The sequence below is a fragment of the Trematomus bernacchii genome, unplaced genomic scaffold (assembly GCF_902827165.1).
Source record: "Trematomus bernacchii unplaced genomic scaffold, fTreBer1.1, whole genome shotgun sequence".
Lineage (NCBI taxonomy): Eukaryota > Metazoa > Chordata > Actinopteri > Perciformes > Nototheniidae > Trematomus > Trematomus bernacchii.
In genome coordinates this window covers 12,604,226-12,625,780 of record NW_022988050.1, presented here as the reverse complement: position 1 = coordinate 12,625,780, position 21,555 = coordinate 12,604,226, and the positions used below count along the sequence as shown (strand labels likewise).

The 21,555-nt window shown below is 40.8% G+C and overlaps 3 protein-coding genes across 3 annotated transcripts in view; 2 read left to right on the top strand and 1 right to left on the bottom strand.

Moving 5' to 3' along the window:
* The window catches only part of wnk4a (WNK lysine deficient protein kinase 4a), a 48,295-nt gene extending 39,449 nt beyond the window's left edge, over positions 1 to 8,846 (top strand). The window contains exons 16-21 of the mRNA XM_034119295.1: positions 859 to 1,697; positions 2,490 to 2,577; positions 5,145 to 5,739; positions 6,321 to 6,526; positions 7,293 to 7,387; positions 7,497 to 8,846. Coding sequence (XP_033975186.1) covers positions 859 to 1,697; positions 2,490 to 2,577; positions 5,145 to 5,739; positions 6,321 to 6,526; positions 7,293 to 7,387; positions 7,497 to 7,499 — 1,826 coding nt within the window. The 3' untranslated portion in view covers positions 7,500 to 8,846. The remainder of the gene's footprint in view (positions 1 to 858; positions 1,698 to 2,489; positions 2,578 to 5,144; positions 5,740 to 6,320; positions 6,527 to 7,292; positions 7,388 to 7,496) is intronic.
* A 68-nt stretch (positions 8,847 to 8,914) lies between these two features.
* On the bottom strand, positions 8,915 to 12,709 carry LOC117473621 (cytochrome c oxidase assembly factor 3 homolog, mitochondrial). Its single transcript, XM_034119296.1, has 2 exons — positions 12,408 to 12,709; positions 8,915 to 9,476 (listed from the first exon to the last, which is right to left on the bottom strand). Exons 1-2 carry the CDS (start codon positions 12,601 to 12,603, stop codon positions 9,373 to 9,375), a joined length of 300 nt encoding a protein of 99 aa, XP_033975187.1. The 5' UTR covers positions 12,604 to 12,709; the 3' UTR covers positions 8,915 to 9,372.
* Positions 12,710 to 12,988: 279 nt separating this feature from the next.
* cntd1 (cyclin N-terminal domain containing 1) lies at positions 12,989 to 17,564 on the top strand. The gene is made up of 7 exons (XM_034120081.1): positions 12,989 to 13,157; positions 14,992 to 15,067; positions 15,154 to 15,325; positions 16,027 to 16,189; positions 16,301 to 16,445; positions 17,031 to 17,127; positions 17,310 to 17,564. The coding sequence occupies exons 1-7, from the start codon at positions 12,989 to 12,991 to the stop codon at positions 17,403 to 17,405; spliced, it is 918 nt and encodes a 305-aa protein (XP_033975972.1). The 3' UTR covers positions 17,406 to 17,564.
* The last annotated feature ends 3,991 nt before the right edge of the window (positions 17,565 to 21,555 follow it).

Below are 21,555 nucleotides of genomic sequence, written 5' to 3'. Positions count from 1 at the left end.
CCGGTGTGCAACTGCTCCGGCTTACAAATGCAATTATAGTCGGATACTTTTTTTAAACAAAACGTCTTTGTTCACCATGGAAACCCATTACTTGAAAGTACGGGAAGGATTTCTGCTCCACATGGCGTACATCTTGGCAGGGGGGTGCAGGAAGAATTAAACTGAACAAACCCTGAGGAGAGAGGAAGGAGTCGTGTAACTTCTTCCTCTGGATCAATTATTCCAATATTCCACTGTTACAGGGGGGTTCTCATTTAAAACTAGCGCAGACCTCCATCAAGCCCACTGTTCCTGGGATGGTCCCATTTTCCGAGTTAGGAAGTGGTTCTTCCGAATTTGGAGTGTCATGAGCTTTAAGACGTAATGTGGAAACAACATGAACACTACGAAGAGGATGTGTTGTATTTTATTGCTCAGGGTTTTAAACAACACGTTGATGGCTGTTTCCGAGCTGTTGTTCCAACTTTTTAGGGCGTCACAAGAGTAAGGGAATAAATAAACCAACACCACATGAATGCAGCACAAGTGTTATCTCGCAATGTTAATGAAAGTGTGACATCGTTCAAGAATTTGCTGTATGATTCGGATACAAACCAACTTGTTATGAGCTCTTCCTTGGCCCATGCAATTCCCTTACACCCATGAAAATAGGGCCAGTAGTTTTTCCAGAACCCTGCTGATAGACAGACAAACCGAGCCAAAAATATAACCTTGTAGGCAGAGGAACTAACACTTATTAGGCTTGAAGTTAGATGTAGACATTAGCTAACCCTTTTAACATGACTTCTCATTGTTATTACCCAATAAACTGACTTTAAACATCAAATTAAAACCTTTTTTGAAATCTTTCTCTTCCAGGGTCTCCCGTCCAGTATCAGCAGCACCACCACAACCCTGCGTCCCTCCTGCCGCACCACCAGCACTACCACTTACCCTACATGGGCCACAGTCACTTCCCGTTCCAGTACCCGGGCTCTCCAGGTTCCCCCAAGCCAGGCTATCATCCTCCCCTCACACGTGTTGCCAGTAACCCCACCTTCTCCTCCGTTACCCCCCCACCCCCCGGTTCCCCGAGTCCCCTGAGCGAGACCCCAAGCCCCGGAAGCAATGAAAGTGTCAACATGTCCCCCTCTGGCCCCCAGCACCCCAACATGTGGCCCGCCCACACGCAGCCCCTGTTTTCTTTAGCTAATGTCATCTCCATGGCCATGAGCATGGCCCAGTCTTTCATCCCTCCTGGAAACATGGCCACCCAGGGGATGCCCTCCTATCCAGGCTACCCCCACCAGCTACCTTCTCACATGGCCCCCCAGTCAGGCTATCCCTCCATGTACCCCCAACATTACCAGACGTCAGCAGAGGCGCATTACTCCACAGCGGGCTTCCAACAACAGAACAATGTCTACCACAGCCCTGAGAATATGCTGCTGATGGAGGGTTATCCTCAGAGCTCTCATCCAGGCTGGCAGTATCCTGTTTCTCCACCTTCCTTGCCTTCCACTCCTCCACCGGTTCCTCAGGAGCTCTCGCAGCAGGTCGGACCCTCCACTCCCCCCAGCATGACCCAGGAGGAAAGTCTTCAGAGTTATATGGCCTCATATTCAGAACTGTCTCCAGTAAAGGCTGAATCACAATCAGAAGTCTCCAGTTCAAACTCAGATCTCTCCCCATCACCCCCAGAGAGCCCAGAAAGCACTGTGAGTCACCTTTAATCACTTTATTCCCAGTTTCTTTGCCTAAATTATGTTTTTTAGAGTCTTAAACTACCGTTTTGCTCAATTCCTGGATGTGTTTGGTATAATTATTGTATATGATCCCATAAATACACATCAATTGAGTGATAGCCTAATATCGCTGTTTGACATAACTTCCGAATACACCAAATGCATAAAAAATGTAATTTAGTAGTTTCTGAGCCAACACCTTTAAAGCCTCTGGTTTAAACGATGTTGTATGCCTGTAATTTAAGATGATTAATCGTTAATTGATTAGTAACGTGATAGAAAAGTTATGAATGATTAATCATGTAAGTAATTTTTCAAGCCAAAATGCCAAACATTTACTGATTCAATGTTAAATGTGTCGATTTGCCCAGTTTTCTCTACTTTAAATAGTTGTTGGTTGAATATATTTATTTTTTGGACTGTTATTAGGATAGAAAACACCAACTTCGGGAAATAAAGAGGGCACTCTTTTCACATTTCTTTATTTTCGTTATTGTTTTTTACACTGATCCTACTTTTTCTAATCCAATACAGCACCTCCAAATGATTGCCAATACCAAACCATTATGCATGCTTTGTTTTTCCATTATTTATAATCTGTGTGCCTCAGTGTGTGGTACTGATTTGTATCATGTTTTCTCAGTGAGTATTAGGCCAGGGATATTTATGGTTCTGATATAAATGATACAATGAATTGTTGAATGACATTGAATATGCACATCAGTTGTAGCACTTTTACTAACCATGTTTATTCTTCCTGTCTAGTTATCATCCTTCAGCCCTCCTTTGCACGCCACCATACCTGAGATGAAAGCCAGTAGCCCGAAACCAAACGCCTCTTCCTCAGAATCTGGTAAGAACAAATTCTGCACATGTTCTGCTGTTTTTCCTCCGTCACCTAATGTGTTGTATGTTACTAACCAGGAGGCTGGTAGAGCTGGAAAATGACATTTATGTTTGCACCCCAAACAAACCCACACACATGCTGGTGTACACACACAGGGTCAAGTGTTCCAAGTGTTATTTCTCTGATGCTTTATATGATGCATGAGGTTTCAATTCAGTCGGATCTCGCTGTTACGACCAATTTTCCTTTCGAGTTGTTTTCAGATTCCTCTTTATTTTCTTTGTGCCGTATCCTTGGTGACATTATCACCTATTAGTGGAGCCTCAGGAGCCATTGCGTAACGGCGAGTCTGGATGTAATGTTCCATTGAAAAGGAACACAAACGTAGGTGTGATTGCAGCTCTGCCCTCTGGCGACGACCAATCAGAGAGCAGCTAGGCTCATTGCAGGTCTCGCCTCCCATATCCATGCCTGGCTGTGTTTATACCCTCCTCAGAAGCCCACATCCAACAGAGTCCCTCTGTTTCAGTGGGCACTGACCCAAACACCCTCTGTGTTTACTGTAAGAGGGACACTCAGTGGGAGAACTGAGGAACTGCAGGAGATTTACTTAGTTGTAACTCCTTTTGGGGGTGGGGTGGTTAAATTGCAATATAACCTTGAACCAAAGGAAGATATACTTTAAAAACAGATATTAAGAAGATACCAAACATTTTATTAAACAGATATAAAACATTAATTAAACAAATTCATGTATTTCTGGTGTATTTCCCCCAAGATAAATAATAGCATTCTGAGTCTGATTCAAAAACAACTTAATTTATTTTAAGTTCAGCTCACTGGAAAGAGAGTTTAAACAAGATATATTTTCCTCACTTAAAAATACTGTTTTTCAGATTTTTTTGAATATGTTAAGGCATGGAAAGAAAAGTAAACAAATAAAAAGTAAGATTTTTTAGTGGATGTCAAATAAATCATTACTATGTTTATGAGCCACGTTAAATCCTGCCTAGTTTATGTGAAGGACTAGCACATGGTTATTGAAGTGGTTCGTAATTGGTAGACAGGTCTGGTGTTATGAGCTTTCTCTTAAAGGTCCCATGTCATGCTTTTCCAGTTATTACCCGTCCCCTTGTGTGTTATGAAGCTTTTTCTGCATGTAAACGGTGTGCAGAGTCACAAACCCTCAAAGTACACCCTGTAGCGAGTAAAACTCTAACACAGAAAAGACCTGTCTATGCTGCCCCAGAACGCCTTGTTGGACATCTTTCTTTTTCCATTTTTTTCTTCCTAGTCACAGTGACAGAACGACGACCAAATGGACCAATCCGTGGAGCTCCTCACACACACACACACTCCCTCAGCCTTATCTTTTCTCAGCCACGCTACTCCACGGAGTTTCGCCGGCACACACACTCACTCAGCCTTATCTTTTCTCAGGCTGTGAGTGTGTGTCGAACTGTGTGGCGAACAGCCTGGCTGTGAGAGTATGTGTGTGTGCTCAGGCTGAGTTCAGGCTGAGTTCCGCAGTGTCTCGCTGTCTCGCAGACCCCACGCAGCAATCAGGAAATAATAATACAGCTCACACTGTCCGCTCCTCGAGCCTCAAAGGGCGGAGCAGCGAGCCCCACAACGTCCCGCCAACACGGCACCCAGACCCCACGCAGCATTCTCATCTGTTTGTCATTACTGGTGTCATTTTCTGGTTGCTAACAAACGCCATTGTAACACATAAACACTGATGTTCAGCTGTAACGGTGGTGGACTCATCAGAACATAGTGGGCGAGCTGACCAATCAGAGCACAGTGGGCTCATAGGGAGGGGGGGGCAGGAGCTCCAACAAGCCGTTTAGGACAGAGAGTGAATACACATACTATACAGAGATGCTGCATGAGAAACCAATGTGATTTTGGAACATTGAACAATGTACATCTATTCTAGTAGACCTCAACAATGGAATTATGTAGAAATGGCCATGACATGGGACCTTTAAAATGAGTTTATTTTTCCTGCAGGATTTTAAACCCTGAATGGGCTGCAAAGCGACAACATGTTTGCGTCAGTTGTTTGACACACCAGTAAACAAACCTTCAGATATTGTCACTGCTATCTATTAACATCTAAAAAGTATATCCAGCAGAAGGGGAAGATTACTACTTTAGGAAAAAAGCACAGTGACAACAGAGTGATACCAAATCACACATGATAGCATTTTAATCAATATGTGGAAGTCAGGGAAGAGTGAGGCTTTGTTCTGATGATCAATCAGCTGTAATCAGATTACAGAACAGTCACTACTGTTCAGCCAATGATTGGCTGCCTCTCATATAAATTGGCGGTCCAGGTGTAACAGCTTCTTATTCATGGGAACAAGAAGTAAGTAAAGGGAGTGCTACAGTTTAGTAGAATTTATTTTTAAACAAATCTATTTATTAGATGTAAATTAAGACTTTTTAAAGTATTTGCATTCATTGTTGTCGTAAAGGAAACGAGTTATAGGTGAAAATGTTTTTTAAATGCTTGCAGGATTGGTGTATTAACATGAAAACCTTCTTTTTCTCTTGCATTACAGAAGTCCAGTGTGCACCGGTCACTGTGGGGCGATTCCAGGTTTCTCCCAGCATGCACATCCCTGCACCCGCTGCACCCATAGGTGCCCCACCCGCTGCCCCACAGCCGGCAGACAGCGTCAGCACCCCGTCAGAGAGCAGCACAGAGGGGCAGTGCGAGTCTGAGACCAGCCTGGGCACCTCCCTCACCATGTCCCCCCCTCACCAACGCCCCAACAGAGGGTCCAACCAAGGCGGCCTGCAGGAGGTCGACGGGCAGGTGGGATGGGCTGGGAGCAAGGAGAAGGACAGAGAAGAGGATGAGGAGGTTGAAGTGGAGGAGGTGGTAGGGGAGCGACAGAGGACGAAGAAGAAGTGTCGGAGGAGAGCGTACAGCCTGAGCCTGCTGGGGACGTCTGCGGACAGCGGGCTCTCGGTGACGGCCGCGGAGGTGGAGGGCCGGCTGTGGGACGGAGCGGCAGAGAGCCCGCAGTACAGCAACGCCCTTCACCATCTGTGGACCATGAACTACAACCGCAACAACCCCTACATCAGCAGCGACGACTCGGACAGCGACGACTTGGACATCGCGGAGGAGCTGCAGGAGCTCAGAGACAAGTGAGTGGTGCTAGAAGCAGTTCATTAAAGGAACAGTTCCCCCACAACATGACTGTTTGTATAACAATTAGATCACCCTGTGTGACCTTGAATCCTTGGAGAATATGTTTTCCACCTCCAAGGTGAATAAAGAATCCAAAACTGAGAGATGTCCCAGTAAATGGGTGCCGTGTTTAACAGCAACAGCATGACTATATCAAAACATCAGGCATGTGAAAGTTTTAAGGTCACATAGGGTGAGAGGTTGATATGCAAATGATCATATTTGGAGTGAAAAGTATTCCTTTAAAAGAAAGACAACACAGCTTCTGAAATTCAAATAAGGAAACAAAGGGTTTTGTAGGTGTAAACCAGATAATAAAAACACTGATACAGACTTAAAAAATGTAACTTCATGAAACCCCTCAAGAATGTTCTATTCCCAGTCTTTACACAGGTTTTGTCATTTTGATTACAGGAAGTAAAAGTAAATCTAACTTCGTCACATTTCTTTAAGGATTTAAGGCCTACCTGTGTTTACTTATTTAATAACCTAAGGAACCTTCGACCACTAACAGTTGTTACCATGTGTCCCTGCTCAGACACCTGACGGAGGTGCAGGCCCTGCAGGCGGCCCAGAAGAGAGAGATAGAGGAGCTGTATGAGAGGATGGGGAAGGTGCCCCCCCCGGGCATCGTCTGTCCTGCCACCATGCTGTCCAGCCGGCAGCGCCACCTGTCCAAGGGGAGCGGCTTCCCCCCGTCCCGCAGGAACAGCCTGCAGCGCCTGGACATTCTGCCCCCCCAAGGTCAGCAGCAATATCCACTCGTATTACCTGGTTTCACAGCCTCTCTGTAGCACAGCAACATTATAATGGTTTATCTTTGTTCTATTATTTTATCAAACCACTGAAGTTCCTAGGATTTTTTGGTGTTCCACTTCCATACCATATTGTACATTTGATAGTATTTTTTATCATTTTTCTCAGCCCTATTTATATAAAAGTATATACAAATGTGACTTACTTGTTATTTGACATAGTCTCTGCATAGCTTTGGTGGCCCCTGCTGTTCTCACAGTGTTTTGCAGTGGGGCAAGTCACTTTATTATATAAAGTGCATTTAACTCAGTCAATTCATAGTGTCTTAGGCTTGCTTTGGTCTCATTTTATGCAGCAGAGGGCTTCATATTGGCTTTTAGTATTTTTTTTGGTACTATTAGGGCTGTCAAATAGAATGCAATGATTCATATTTAAATATAACATACCAATAATTAACATATACTGTATAATTGTAGTGATCTCTTATGACCACATTTTAGGCTAACTGATTGGGTAACAAGTATTGAGATTTGGATATTAAACTGTTACCTTTTGATATTTATATACTATGCTTCATAAATAACTTAATTGTTTTCATTTTCAAAGCAAATATTAGTATATGTGATTGTTTTTGTGAATAAAATCTGCTTGTACAGTATATATTTCTCCGTCCAACCACATGAACATTTCTAGGATCCGCTCGTGAACAGCCTTATGTCTGAACGGCTTTTATAACACATGTTTGTTCCACCAGGTATCATTAGGAGAAACTCCCTTGGAGGCAGCAGCAGCGGCTCCCAGGATAAACCCAGCAAAGGCGTCACCTTTGCCACTGACATTAGTAGAATGGTGAGTCAAAATTGCATTGATACATTTCAAATTACTTGTATTATTTCTTAAATGTTACCTAAACAATGTTTTATACTTACTTCTTCATATCTTCTTCCTTGTTTCCTAGTAATGAACTCAGCTGAGCACGCTGTGTTTGTGGACTACCTCATCTGAAGCGTGACTGCAGCGGTCAAACCCGTCCTGCAGGTGGATCGCTTCAACACTTTCACTGGCACACCCGTCAGCAAACTGCTTCCCTCTGCCAGTGGTCATTTACCTCAATGTATTTATAAAAGAATATATACAAACTTTAATCAGTGACGCTGGATTTAGCCAGGAACTGTAACATCCAGCTTTCAGCCCTCCGTTAGCTCTCGTGAATTTGTTGCAAGTGAAGAACAGAATCACTTCATGTTAAAAATCATTATTGCTTTCTTGTAAATACACAGTTCAGAAAGAAACTGAACTTATTTTCCTGCTTGTCTGATTCACTGCCGTTTATCAATCTGAGCACAGTATTGTGAACCAAATGTGTATTTTTAAAAACATTGTTCCTGTAGTACATCTTCTGATTTCTTTAGTGATAGGATGGCTTATATTTTCCATAATCAGCGTGGAGAAGTTTGACCGCATTCCTGGCAATCTTTAGATGTACCGAAATTAATTTTCACATTGTGCAGCAACACAAGGCGATATCGATTATATCAATGCAGTTGTTGGCATGCTTGTTGGAAAAGCTTTGCAGAAGACTTTAGCAAACACAACATCACACTATGCTTTTCAAGTACTACAGATGGTTTAATTAAAAATGTTTTTTTCATTGATGATTTGTGAAAAATCCACCTTAGATTGTAGACTACTGGCTTTCCTGTTGATTGTACATGTGTAAATAGTAGAATGCCTTTATAGATCATGTTTACAAGTAAACTAAACATGGCAACCTTAATTCCTGCTCAAGCAAAAAGCATTGCTTGTTCCCTAGATCAAGCACCTTGTGCACTTTAGTAACTTTTGTTCAATCATTTTAATGCATTTGTGGATAAAACTGTCGATGAGGAGCTGATATGTTCATGTTATTTTTCCACCAGGGAGGTAGAGAATATTTCCAGTTTATGTTTGATCACAGCAATGACGATCTACCCTCCTGCAGTTCTGAATAATTAGTGCATTGTGGGAAATGGAGACATCAGTCCAAGCTGTGAATGTGAAGCAGTTGCCTTGTAAAAATATTCACACTGGACTTTTTGGCAGTGAGACTCCTGTAAGATTTTCCAAAGTTCATAATATATTTTAAGAAGTTAAAAAAGTTTGAATGTAAATATATATTTGTGTTGCTTTCTGAAGCTGCTGCTGTCCTGCCATGCTGAATCTGTGCCTTTCCCTGACGATGTCTTATTTTATATTTTTACTCGAGATTTGGTGGCTAGATCAGACCCCATGCATCAAATGTTGACAAAAATAAATGCAAATGTCAATACCACGGCTCTTGTCACCTTTACTGCTTCACCCAGTGTCTTGTTCTCTCAAATAGCTACACAGGCATAATTGTGTTAAAAGCAAATCATATACATTATATTTTTATTTTACAGATAATCATTTTATCAACAAATGTCCCTGGTGTTTCTCCGCTGTTAAAAGGCCACTGTAGATTTAACATTAGCGGACTGAAATTTAAGATATTCTCCTTAAAGTGTATATGCATCACCATGATAAGAGCTGGACATTTGTTCGGTGTGGGGTTTAATTACTCTACAGTGTGGCCTTATGGGTAACATTTAAAGCCAGTGGATTCTTCCTTTCCACTGACAGGCAAACTTAATCAAAAAGACACAAGTTACAAGTCGGCAACAAAACATCATCTTCACAATCAAAAACAAACAAGTCCACCGCCGTCTCAACATGGAAAACAGCACCCGGCCATGGAATATAAATCAGTGGCTTCAGTGTCCACATAAGTCCCTTCTCAGTTCAGGACAGTCCAACAGGCAGGCGATGCATGCGTCTCAGTTGGCTCCGGTCTTTGGTCCCTGCAGTCTTGCACGTTTAGCCTCTTCATCCATTTCATCCATAATCTTCTCCTGGGACACTGAGTAAAATGTGTAGCCGTCTAGCAGGGGAGCAAGTGGTTAAGGAAAAATATTTGCCAAGTTTATATGCAATTGCTTGATTTTTATCTGCACTTGGAGAATTGGCCTAATTTTGGCATAATTAAACTCTATAAAATCAAGTATAATTGATTAAAAAAAAAAGTGTGAAAATAGTAGCCTATGCAGGACAGGAAAAAATAAATGGGGGGGTAAAACGTAAAGCATGTTAAGACTAGAAGATGGCCATGGTAGATTGATATTATGATAGTAAGTAAATTACATTTTCTATCAGGTCTAACCTTTATGTATTCATGTCCATTTTCCTTTACTGACAAACATGTGCTTTCAGTTAAGACTGCAGGTAAACAAAATAGGTATACAATTGATGTCTCGGTATAAAGTCAACAAGCAGGCATTAGGCAGGCATCTGCCATCAAAAGTACCCACTGACGTATCCGGAGTCGGACACAAGTTAATGTAACACCGGGAAACCATCAAGGAGACCGACCGGGGCTGCGTTTCACTTCTCTTATTTTTCATTTCCTCGCTCCTCTGTCTCACCGGAAGTTGATTTATCTGCGCCATCTTGAGTAGCGTCCCAATGGCCTTATTTTTGCCGGAGGACCGAGGAGCGATAATGGAGGAGCTATAACCAAGGAACCACCAGACCATCCTTCGATGAAATCCTCAGAGACTCGCCCCGCCCCCTTACTGTGTATCGCTCACTGATTGGACGATGCAGCGCATGCAATGATCTGATGCTTCTTGACATGAGAGCAGTTTCCCAGCGGAGTGAAGAAAACACATGAAACTCACGGGACTCACTCCTCAGTTTATACCGTGTTTTGTTTCAATTAATGTATCATTTAGTTACAAATATGTGATATATCTGAACAACAAAGTGGTCAAAAATAATTGTATTCATTTATTGGAAACATTTTCATGATCGCTTTTTTCATTTGTCATTTCCATTCAGTCAGTCATTAAGTGCTATTTAACATGTTAATTTGCTACATATCCACACAAACAAACCAAGTGTGCAATCCAATGAATGTTAATCTAACTGGGTTTTGATATATAACATATCTCTTTTTCTTCTCTCAATTATTTTATTTCTATTGTGCACTCTAATCAATATTAATCAAACTAATGTTCGTTTATACATTTTAAGAATGGCGTTTATCTTTTTTGAGAATGAGTTCTTATTTGATTTTATTTATTTGGGTCTACAACAGATGATACAAATGTTTGTGTCAGTAAATGTGTACTAACAGAGGCGGGGGTGTTTGTGAAAATAATGGGGACAGAGCTGCTGTCAGACGAACAGCTGTGTGGCGTCATCACAAACGGACGTAGCTTCACGTAACGCTCCGGAGGAAAGGACGTCCCATTGCTCTTAAAACTCATTTCCCTGCTTCTCGTGGTTTCATTGCGTCTCTCCATGCTTCCCTGGTGGGAGGGACTAGTCGCAGGGAAACGACGCAAGTGAGGGACGCAAGGAATCCATTTAACCCAAGTGAAACGCAGCCCGGGGTTGCGGTCGAATAGTCCATTTAGCTTAGGAACCTTCCTAACGGAGTGAAATGACCCGGAAGTCCCGGCAGCCATGATAAGTGCCGTTCAAATTCTCTAAATGAAAGGAAAGGAGGTTTCAAACTTCCTTTATAACCTCCTTTAGCTTAGGAACCACTGGACCTCCCTAACCTAAAGGAGAGGAGAAAATGCTGCCCCACAATGCCTTGTGGCCGCGGCATTTGCCGTCACACAACAGTCGGCCGTTCACGGAAACTACCGATTATGAACGAGAAATGATATCATGAAAGTTACGGTGCTTATTAAGCATTTTAAAACGTATGTGGTAAGTTGCCAAAGTGCTTTGTTTTGAACGTTCATCAGTATTATAATCAAAAAGAGAAATATGAACGTTAGTTTTTACTGAAATGATCAAATAAAGTCAACATTTCAGTCTTTACTGAGCTGTGTGGGGTTTGTTCAACTTTTAAAAGATGTTTGAATGGTGATATACACAGTGATAGATGTTAAGGACTAACGTTTAGAATAAATACATTTGTATTGATTTTAAGATCTTTTCATACAATCATACGTATTGGGATCATTTGTATTAATGTGGACCATTTCAATTCCAACTTTGGTCATGAAGAATATGTTTCTCTGTTGTCCCCGTTCATAAAGCACAAAACAACAGCATCAGAGCACGGTGCAGTCTCTAGATGAGTTTACAGTAGTCCCTCGTTCTTATTAAACATCCATGTTGTAGTCCGCTGTATAGAAAACTGTAGTTTCCATAGTTTCCCCACAGCAGCAGGCGCACATTTATGACCTCCGCTGGCGCATCATAAACACGTCGGATAGTGAAAGTGCAGTCGGATTCTCTAAAGTACCGCAGTCTCTTCTCCTAAATCCTTTTGAATTATCCTATCCACTATCCCTTAACCCCGTGCCGTTTCACTCAGAGGTCAAGGAATAGACGATAGGGTTAGAACTTAGGAGCTGATTTTTGGACTATTCGACCGCAACCCGGGGCTCATCTTCCCTAGCCTGCCTTAATAAAGAAGCTGTAACTTGGAAACATTTAGAGAGTACAGTGACTAACACTTAATGCATATTAATCAGTTGTTACAAGATTTTAAAGATACATCACTTAACCTGTACTTTGTTAATAGGCTCATAAACACCTTTCCATTTAAGTTACCTGTCATGGCCGACATACTAGCATCAAAATGAAAGAAAAAAAACTGAGCTCCTTACTAAAAACAAGCTACATTTACAAGCCCATCAAATAATTTAACTCACAAAAGGACCACATGCCACTGTATGCTAGCTCATAGCTTTACATTGTGTTATCGAACAACCCTTGGGTAACGTTAGCATGCTAGGCTAACGTTACATAGTTCACCTTGTGTTGACGTTAGTGTGCTTGGCAAGGATACAAATTCCCACAACGATGGCTCCAATGGCGAGACCCGTCACTACATTTCGTGTCCGTAGCATCTGCGTCTTCTTCTTCAACTGTTCGACCTCTATATGTCGGATAAAATACATTTGTTCTCGAGTAAGACCCGATTTTGAAATGTCTATCCTTGTTGCAACGCGAGCACTGGACTCCTGTGGCGTCTTGTCGGCCATGTCTGAAGTGAATGGGGCATGCAAGGTTGCTTCTCACATCCGTAATACGAGCAGCTGCGTTTCACTGATATACTGGTCTGGAGGCGGGTATTCACTGTTGTGAGTAGCCCATCCCTATGTTGTGAGATCAGCGCTCAGCACCACTAGAGGAGCCACCCAGTACTGCGCAAACGAATTTACGAAACAGAATGGTGTTTCATCCAAATTAGCCCCAACGGCAGTTATATGGTTCCTACTGGGGACCGTTGAATTGGTCCTCGGGTGTGGAATGCGTGTGAATAGCGCCATCTTCCGGGAAATATGAGATAAAGGCCCAATTTATTTTTGGCAACAGTGAACACATTTCTTGCTATTTACTTGTTTGTAACAGACAAGTGTTAGTAAAATGGCGAAACATTTCTTCTGTTCGCCAAGCCCAAATAAAAATGTTAAGTTTCGAGAAGCTTCTTTTGACCTTCTAACAGATTTCCTTGTTAATCTCAACAAAAAGAACAAAGATAACATCAACAGTTTATCTAAATGTAGCGGAAACTTCAGAGATAAAAGACTAATGGGTAAGTAACTAGCCTATAACCTACCACTGAGAGCTAACATTAGCAGTTTATTATTTTAGAATTTTCGCTTGTTTTAAAACAACTTCATGGAATTATAAACTAACGTTATATATTTGTCTACAAAAGCGCTAGTGTTTTATTTAGAAATGTTTATGTACAACGCAAATTTTGCCGATTTTAAACCAGTATGAGCCAAACGTCAGATTTAAAACCGTTATTTTGGAGACGTTTATTCCCCTTTATCACACACAGCTGAGACCATTAGTATAACCTCCTTATAGCCAGAGGTGGGAAGTAACTAAGTAGACAAGTACTATACTTAAGTAGAACTGTGAGGTACTTGTACTATATACTTGAGTATTTCCATTGTATGCAACTTTATACTTCTACTCCACTACATTTAAAAGGGAAATAATGTAATTGTACTCCACTACATAAACAGCTTTAGCTACTTTTGACAAAATGCATCTCCAAAAATTAAACTAGTGGACTAACTCTTAAAGTCACAAAAGAGTACAATTATTTAAATATTTTACAAAAAGTGAATCAGAACTTTGTTTGTCTACAACAGTGAAATGCTATTTGATGCAACAATATCATTTAGAAATGTCACATATATAAATATACACACATAAAGGCATAAAGTACATTTTGCTGATATTACTTGTGTACTTTGAAAAAGTAAAAAAAAAAAAAAATCTAAATACGTTTTCCACCACTGCTTATAGCAAAATAGATGCATTTCCTCTTTTCTTCTAAATATTGTAAGCTGTATTCACTGCTACAGTCGTCTCAACTGTGCTGTGATAAATGAATATATCAAATTCTATGGTCGCTACTGTTTAGCCCACAGTTACTGCATATAAGAAAGGCTGTTATTCATATACTAGTTGCCATTCTGTAATTATTTCACCTGAGGTTCAGACTGTCTCATTTTGCAATAGTGTTAATAAATGTGTCAGCAGGTGGGATTGATTAAGCTGTACAGGCCTTCTTCACTGTACTCTGTCATCACACTCTTTTATATGTTACCCTCCTGGTAATGTGAGCCCTGTTATTATAGAAGCCAGTTCTCAATACAAAGTCCTCCAGGGAGCAGATTCACCTCGGCAGACCGTACCTCCCAGTGAGGAGGAGCAGATGGAAAGTAGAGGAGTTTTTTTAGCTTTAGACCTATAATAGACCTATGTAATTGAAATGCTGAAATAGAAGTTTTGCATACATTTATGTCAGATATTGTCTCTTTGAAACTGAGTTGAGTCAGATGTTTGCCACCCAGAAGGAAGGCAGTATCAAGAACTCTGCATGGTTGCAATTGGTGGTTGTATTCAATGTCTTCTCAGCTGTTTTCATGCAATAACTCCATTCTAGATAAGAAAAAAAAGAATCAATATTAATATTTGTTGTTGTACAATGATTCCAGGACTTATTTTCCTGTATTTATTGGACCACCTGAGCCCATTTGTTATTTTACTTTGCGAACGACAAACAATATCTGGAGAGTATTGTCTCGTATTTTATTATTTTGATCTCGTTTTACAAAACTTACAATCTCCAGTGGTGAAAGTACTCTGATTATTTATCCAAATAACAATAAAACACTTTGTTACAAGTAAAAGTGCATTCAAATGTGTCCTCCAGTTAAGTACTCATTACACAAATTGTCCCATTTAGGAACAGAATATGTTAAATCAAGCCGTGGGATCTGAATCCATAATGACACATGATCATTTATAGTATATTTGAGGTATTTCACTGAGTCTGTAAAGTACCTAGTTACTAATTGTATGTTTTTTTGTTTTTTTTACCCTACCTTCCTCTCTGTGTTGCTCAGAATACATCTTCCTGATAACTAAAGAGCTAAGACTCGACCCGCTGGCTGGATACCACGCCATCGAATTACTCCAAAGGTGATACAGAGCAGCACAATAGCCTTTCCCCACCACACCCATAATGATATTGGTTTAGCTTTTATTTGAATAACTTATCTCCCCAGGTTCATGGTGAAGCACCTGACAGATTTGTTGGCCACACCCACACCTCAAGGAGCAGCTGCCGATCAACCCAGAAGTTATGAGGACGCTGTGTTTGAAAAGCTCAAGGAGAAATTCCCCTTCATTGTCTTTACCTGCGTGCAAATAGCAAGCAAACTCTCTTTGCATAGTCATGTAAGTACCATAGATAAATACCCTTACTAAAGGGTATCACCAGCCATTACACAAATATAATAACTCTGGCTCAAAGTATGAGAACAAACTCATTTAGGGAAAACAATCTTTAGACATGTGTTTTGTAAAATCAGAACCAGAAGCATAATAAGAAAATACATTTTAAGAGAAAGGGCCAAAAGTATAACTATAATACAACTATTTTAAAAACTATTATAACATTTAAAATATAGATAGATATTTTCACAATACATAAATGTGCAAACAAGGAGAGTAATTTAGGACAAAATATTTATATATTTAAAAATAAATATGTGAAGTGGAGAGCTGTGCAGATTTAAATAAAAGGTAGGCTTGAACAGAACAGAATTCCATACATTTTGCAAGGTACTGCAGGTGAATATGATAACAACATGTCTAATAGGTCACTTTAAAACTTCTGTACAAATCTTCTGAACTGTAATGTTTAAATATGCAGATGCGGCTTTATCTGAAGGGATCTTTGGTGAATGAAGGGTGTGTGCTAATCCGAATAGTCAAAGTGTAGTCAAATTAACACCTAAATGTGAGTTTTGTATTTATCCTTCCAGTATTCTGAAAGTCGTTATCGATGCAAAATAGCCCACATTGAGTGCATGAACAAATGTGTTGCCTTTAGGGTCACCCCTTAAAAAAATCTAAAATGTCAATCATTCTCCTAGATAATCGACAACAACACTGCAGTGCGCTTTCTGCATTCAATCGGCCACGATGTTTCCAAGCAGGCTCTCCTGGAATCAGAGCTGATGGTCCTCAAAGGGCTGGAATATAAACTAAATGCTACTAACCCTCTGTCATTTGTGGAAATCCTTCTGGAAGTGCTTGGTAAGATATGATTTTTAAACATAGAGCAACATATGTGAAGTGTAAGACTGTAAGAAAATCAAATCAAGTCGTATCCATTGAGCAGTGAAAGAAGTGACTAAACTTTCCTAGGACACAATGAGCCGTCCATCCCTGTGGAGTGTCTGCATCTGCTGTCTCAACACGTTCTCCAGTTCATCAGCCTGCAGCGGACCACCATCTACGACTCGTTGTTAGTGACGACCACTCAGTGTGTGAGCCCTCCCAGAGAACAGAGGTATTACACTCCACTTCGAGAAACATTTTCTGATGTTTTTTGAACAGGTGCTCACTGTCATGGTAGAGGGGACAAGCAGCTTGACTGGCAGTTGGTTAGACAACGACCAGCTGAGAACTGTCAGTTGTTTTGGTTTCAAAATGTGTCTTGTGTCATCATGTTTGTCAAAGCTTTCAACCCCCTGCATATAGAGCTGTTCAATTATGACAGCCTGAAACTCTGGAGTAGTACTGTGCTGTAGATTATGAAGCATGCTGACAACTTTAAAGTTAGTATGGTGAACATGTAAGCAAACATTTTCAATATACACACAGCTCTGTTATTATCTGTAGAAGCAGATATTGGTGAGTTGTTGGTGATTTTTTACTGGAAGTAGCAGCCTGCTGTGGCTAGAACAACTCTATATTTTAGCACACTAATCCAAAACATGCTGAAAGACATTATTAGTAGGAGAACTCAGAGAGCCAAGTGTTAACTCTCTGTGGGTTCATCACTACAGCAACCTCATTTGTCAATTAGTCCATTGTTAATGTAAAACATATGGATTGTAACCTCTTTAATCCTACATTGACCCTCTTCAAACAGAGAGAAGTTTGTGACAGTGACTGAAGACTGCATGCTTCTTGGAGTTGGTGTCATCGCCGTGGCTACGTTCGTCCTCCATAACAGAAAATGGGAACAGGTGAAACACTTTTAAAGTTTTAAAAACGTCATTGCATTTACAATAGTATTTAAGTGTTTTAAATATGCAACTCGTGGACATAGTGTTCAGCCATATCAAAGCAGTAATCTACCTTATCAAAGTTGAGTTAATGCTTATATTGTTTTTGTCAAAGTGGGCTTACCCTTTCTCATGTGTTTCAGATAGTGGGAGAACTGAGCCACATCACAGGAATCTCAGTAAGGAGCATCAGGGATTTTGCTCATGTGACCTTGATGCACATTGTAACATCCACTTGAGTCTTTACAACACATGTTCACAGCTTTATACTCCTACTGTTTATGGTTAGGTTTGATATTTGTTTGTGGAAGTTGTAGAAGAACAACATGTACCTAAGTGTATTGAAATACCACATGTGATAAAATGGTTCCAAAGAATACAAAATACAGAGGTCAGTTTACAAAACAAATATCTTAACACATGATATTTTGATAAATGTCATGGATAGTATTAAAATGAATCTTAATACACTGTGTTTCGCGTCGGCTTACATTTACTTTACAACATTGATCCACTCACTTGATTTAGATGCATAGTTGTATATTGTTACAGTAATATTAGTTTGAAAACAGATAAGATGTAACAAAAGGAAAAGGAGTCAAGTGTCTGATGACTCTGAGGCAGACCTCGTCCTCTCTCTGAGTCTCGACCTTATTAGGTAGGGAACCATCCCACATATCTGACGTGAGGACAGAATTCATAAAACCATTTGATCACTAATGTTCATTTCAATTCAATACACCATATCAATTCATATCAATTTCTTCAATTGTATTTTAACTTCAATTCCACACACCACAGCTTTGATATTTGTTTAGATAATTTGCAGTGCCGTACTTAACACATCAATATACAAATAGAGAAGAAACAGTACAAAGACAAACTGGTGCATACATTAAAATCACAGAACTGTTCAAATATAAGACACAAACTCATTTATTTAAAACTCTGTATAACAAAAAGCTGTAAAACATCAGCTCATAAATGTTCACAAGGTCTCACTATAGTCCGTTACCACGGAGAGGGGGCAAACCGTGTCATCCTCACTGTTAGTACAGCCCTGAAGGGGGACAATACAGCTTCATCTTGGAGAGTGTTCTGGACAGCAATGTCCAACTAAAAATAAAGGTGGGATTAAGACAAAAAATGCTCAATAAAAAGATTACATTCATAAAAGTTCTATCTAAAAGGGGCCTTATTATGCTCATCTTCAGGTTTCATTTGTGTATTCTGTGCCTCTACTGTGACATGTTTACATGCTTTAATGTTCAAAAAGGTATTTGTTCATACTGCCTGTGCTGCAGCACCTCTTTTCCCTCTTAGCTGGCCGGCTCTGTTGTGATTTGTGAACAGCTTAGAAATGTCTCGCCCTTTAGCCTGTCACGTACAATGTGTTGGAGCGCTAGCCAATAGAAGTGCAAGTGTTACGTAGTGATGATAGTATGTCGCAGAAGTAAATAAAGGACTATGAGGCGTTTCAGGCAGGGGGGGAGTGTGGGGGAGAGAAACTCCCTCTGTAGGGAACTTTGGGGTTTTAGCCTTTGCAGACCATTTACACCAACACCTATATCAAACACTTCAGGTAAGGGAAAACCCAAAGAAGCATAATAGGGCCCCTTTAGGAGGAAAACGTGATTCTGTGTCAGTTTACCTTTGGCTTATGTTCCTGATAATACTTTTTAAAGTCAATTAATTTCGGGTCCAATTTCAGGCAATCCTTACAGAGTTCACATGTTGTGATTGTATAGGGCCCTGTTCCTGGAAAAGTGGATACAGTATGCATTAACGTATTAACCAGGATCACTGAATATATAATATTTTGCGCTTCTTTGGGATATTATTCTTCTTGTTCTGCCATTAGCTTTCTACTCACCCCTCTCGATTCTTGACCTGGTCCATTTCTTCAGGCAGTCGAGGTGAAGGTAGCGCACGCTTCCTCTACACTTGCACGGTGACACCAGTGGGTTTCCTGGTGAAGTGTTGACACTGTGGCAGATCCGGCACTGGGCCTCTTCTTCCTCCTCAGTTGACTCATCTGATAACCTTCAGAGAGAAGAAGACAACCACACAATTCATTTCAACAAAATGGTATACCCTTAGCCTTGTATACAAATCTGAATCAAGATGAGACCTTCTTTTTTTTTTATTAAATAAATTAAAAATATTCTGGGGTTACAAATAAGGTTATAAGCTTTTTGCGAAATATTTCCTCAGGTGTGTTGCATAAAGGTTGTTTCCTTGCCTAATTGTTTGCACTAAGTCTTTCACGGAAGTTATTATTTTATATATATAAAATACATTTTAAAGATAGACAGATTTCTTTTTGGGTGTCTCAGGAAAAATGCGTCGTGGTACCGTTGTCTCATGTTCAACACACGATTTCAATTTTGGGTCCCTACATTTTTTGTCAAAGGGTATTCCTTACAGCATGCTAAGGAAATCCTTTCAATTTCTTTCTAAGGCAGCCTTAAATTAACATTTAAAAATAAAATAAATTAAAAAAAGTAGCACAGGCCTTTAGGTCCAAACTTCTGCAGTTAGGCAAAAATGTTCTACTAAAAAGTATTCATCATATGATCACCTTTTGTTGAGTCTGCATACCGGCTCTTTGATGATATCTCTTAGAGACGGGGGGCTTTGGGCAGCTGTAGCCCCTTCCTGGGCAGCTTGACTTTCTTGAACGTGTTTTTCGTGTGAAGTGTTCTCTTTAATATCAGTAAGCAGCTTCTTATCATCCACAGGCAGATTATTTAGCAGTGTAGAAGTTCCCGGCCTGGCCTCATTGAAAGCCTGCCATGCTGTGGTGTAAGGTTGAAGACCAGGTGGCCTTAATTGATCAACGAGAAAACCGAGGCGTCTATAACTACAAGCAGGTGTATCTGTTGATGCTAAGTCTGAATAATGAACTCTAGCTGATTTCTCCCAGGAAGCTAATATGTCATTGTCTTCCTCTTCCTCCTCCTGCTCCTCCTCCTGCTCCTCCTCCTCCTCCTCCTCAAATTCCCTGGAAAGTGTATCGGCCGGGCACAGATGTGGCACAGCGGTGGTCTCTCCCAGGAAGCCGTCCTGAGTCTCCGTACTGGCGGGGGCCGGGCGCTCACTGTCTAAGATCTCCTCAGTGTTTGTTTTGTTAAAAAGGCGTTTCATCTTGCTATCTCTCCTGAGGAAGTCTCGGCTTTGTGTTTGCCCGCTTGCTTCCCCCTGGGTGGATCCATTTAATCCTCTGTCTTTAACATGCTCGCACCTGTGCTTGTTGTGAGAGTGCACAAGACTCTCTCCGTTCACTACGCAGAAAGGAGACGCAAGGAAAAACACATCACAGCAGATATCAAATAACAGTTCATTAAAAAGTTAGGTGCTTAAGAAAATAAATATATTCAAGGTAGTGAGAAATTGTGTTTTGCTAAACCACCTGCAGTGTAAACTGTATCCAAGAAAACTTACATCTGGATGCCAGGGGGGACTTTGATGTTGTTGCCAGCTCTGCGGTCAAGTTCTGGGAAACAATGGAGTCAGCTTCAACAAAGTCCATTCTCCCACTAAGGCATGGGCGGCCTGTCTCTAAACAAGCACTTCTCATAGAGCTGCAGGGGGACGACTTCAGCTGCAAGCAAAAATTGTTTGGAGAATAAATCTGTTTCACTTCAGAGGGGTAAAAGATGCGGCTATACTGAAACTCAGTGTTGAAAGATGTCATGAGATCATTGACATGTAGCAATCACTGGGTAAAATGCTGTAGAAATGTTCAACAGCTGGTGGTATCTCTACCAATGGTATACGATTAGGTTGTTTAGTCACCTTTGAGGCACTTCTTTCAGGTGACACAGTCGGTGATAGTGTTGAAGAAGCCTGCGTGCTAGGAACCTCTTCTTTAGCCTCTCTATCTACTTTCTCTCTGTCCAACCTTTGATCCTGATTATGACACAGTTAAAAGAGGCAGTGAGACAAGCGATGCAGAAGGAGGAAGGTTTAATGTTAAACTACATTGCAGCTTTCAGTACCTGAAGGGCTGAATCCCGTTTTTTCTGGCTGAACCAAAACATCTTCAGGTCCACTTAGGTTTCAAGGCTCAGTCGCTTTCAGATTTGAGGTACAACGCTGAAACACAAAGTAGTTTACAATGTTCGGGATGTAATACCAACATAACAGATGGCAGCTGGCACGTGTGGAAGAACATTTGCAGGCTCAGGTGTGAAATGATCATAGGAAAAGCAAGATATAGCAAGGTGTAACACCTTTATCTTGTCAGGTGTTTTCACTGTGTCAGGGTAATGTTACAACCTCAGACATACAGTAATCCACAGGTTAAGGTAACAACTTGTGAATAGCTCCCCCCCTTCATAAACAGTTTACAAACTATCATTTTCAAGTGTTAAAATGTTTTTGGCA

Bases quoted from the DNA above. Each gene is read 5' to 3' on its own strand.
- LOC117473621 (XM_034119296.1), bottom strand. From the start codon at position 12,603: ATGGCCGACAAGACGCCACAGGAGTCCAGTGCTCGCGTTGCAACAAGG. The intron at 9,477-12,407 runs GTATCCTTGCCA...CTCCCCTGCTAG, and splicing joins AGCCATCGTTGTGGGAATTT to ACGGCTACACATTTTACTCA.
- cntd1 (XM_034120081.1), top strand. From the start codon at position 12,989: ATGGCGAAACATTTCTTCTGTTCGCCAAGCCCAAATAAAAATGTTAAG. The intron at 13,158-14,991 runs GTAAGTAACTAG...TGTGTTGCTCAG, and splicing joins CAGAGATAAAAGACTAATGG to AATACATCTTCCTGATAACT. The intron at 16,190-16,300 runs GTAAGATATGAT...AAACTTTCCTAG, and splicing joins AATCCTTCTGGAAGTGCTTG to GACACAATGAGCCGTCCATC.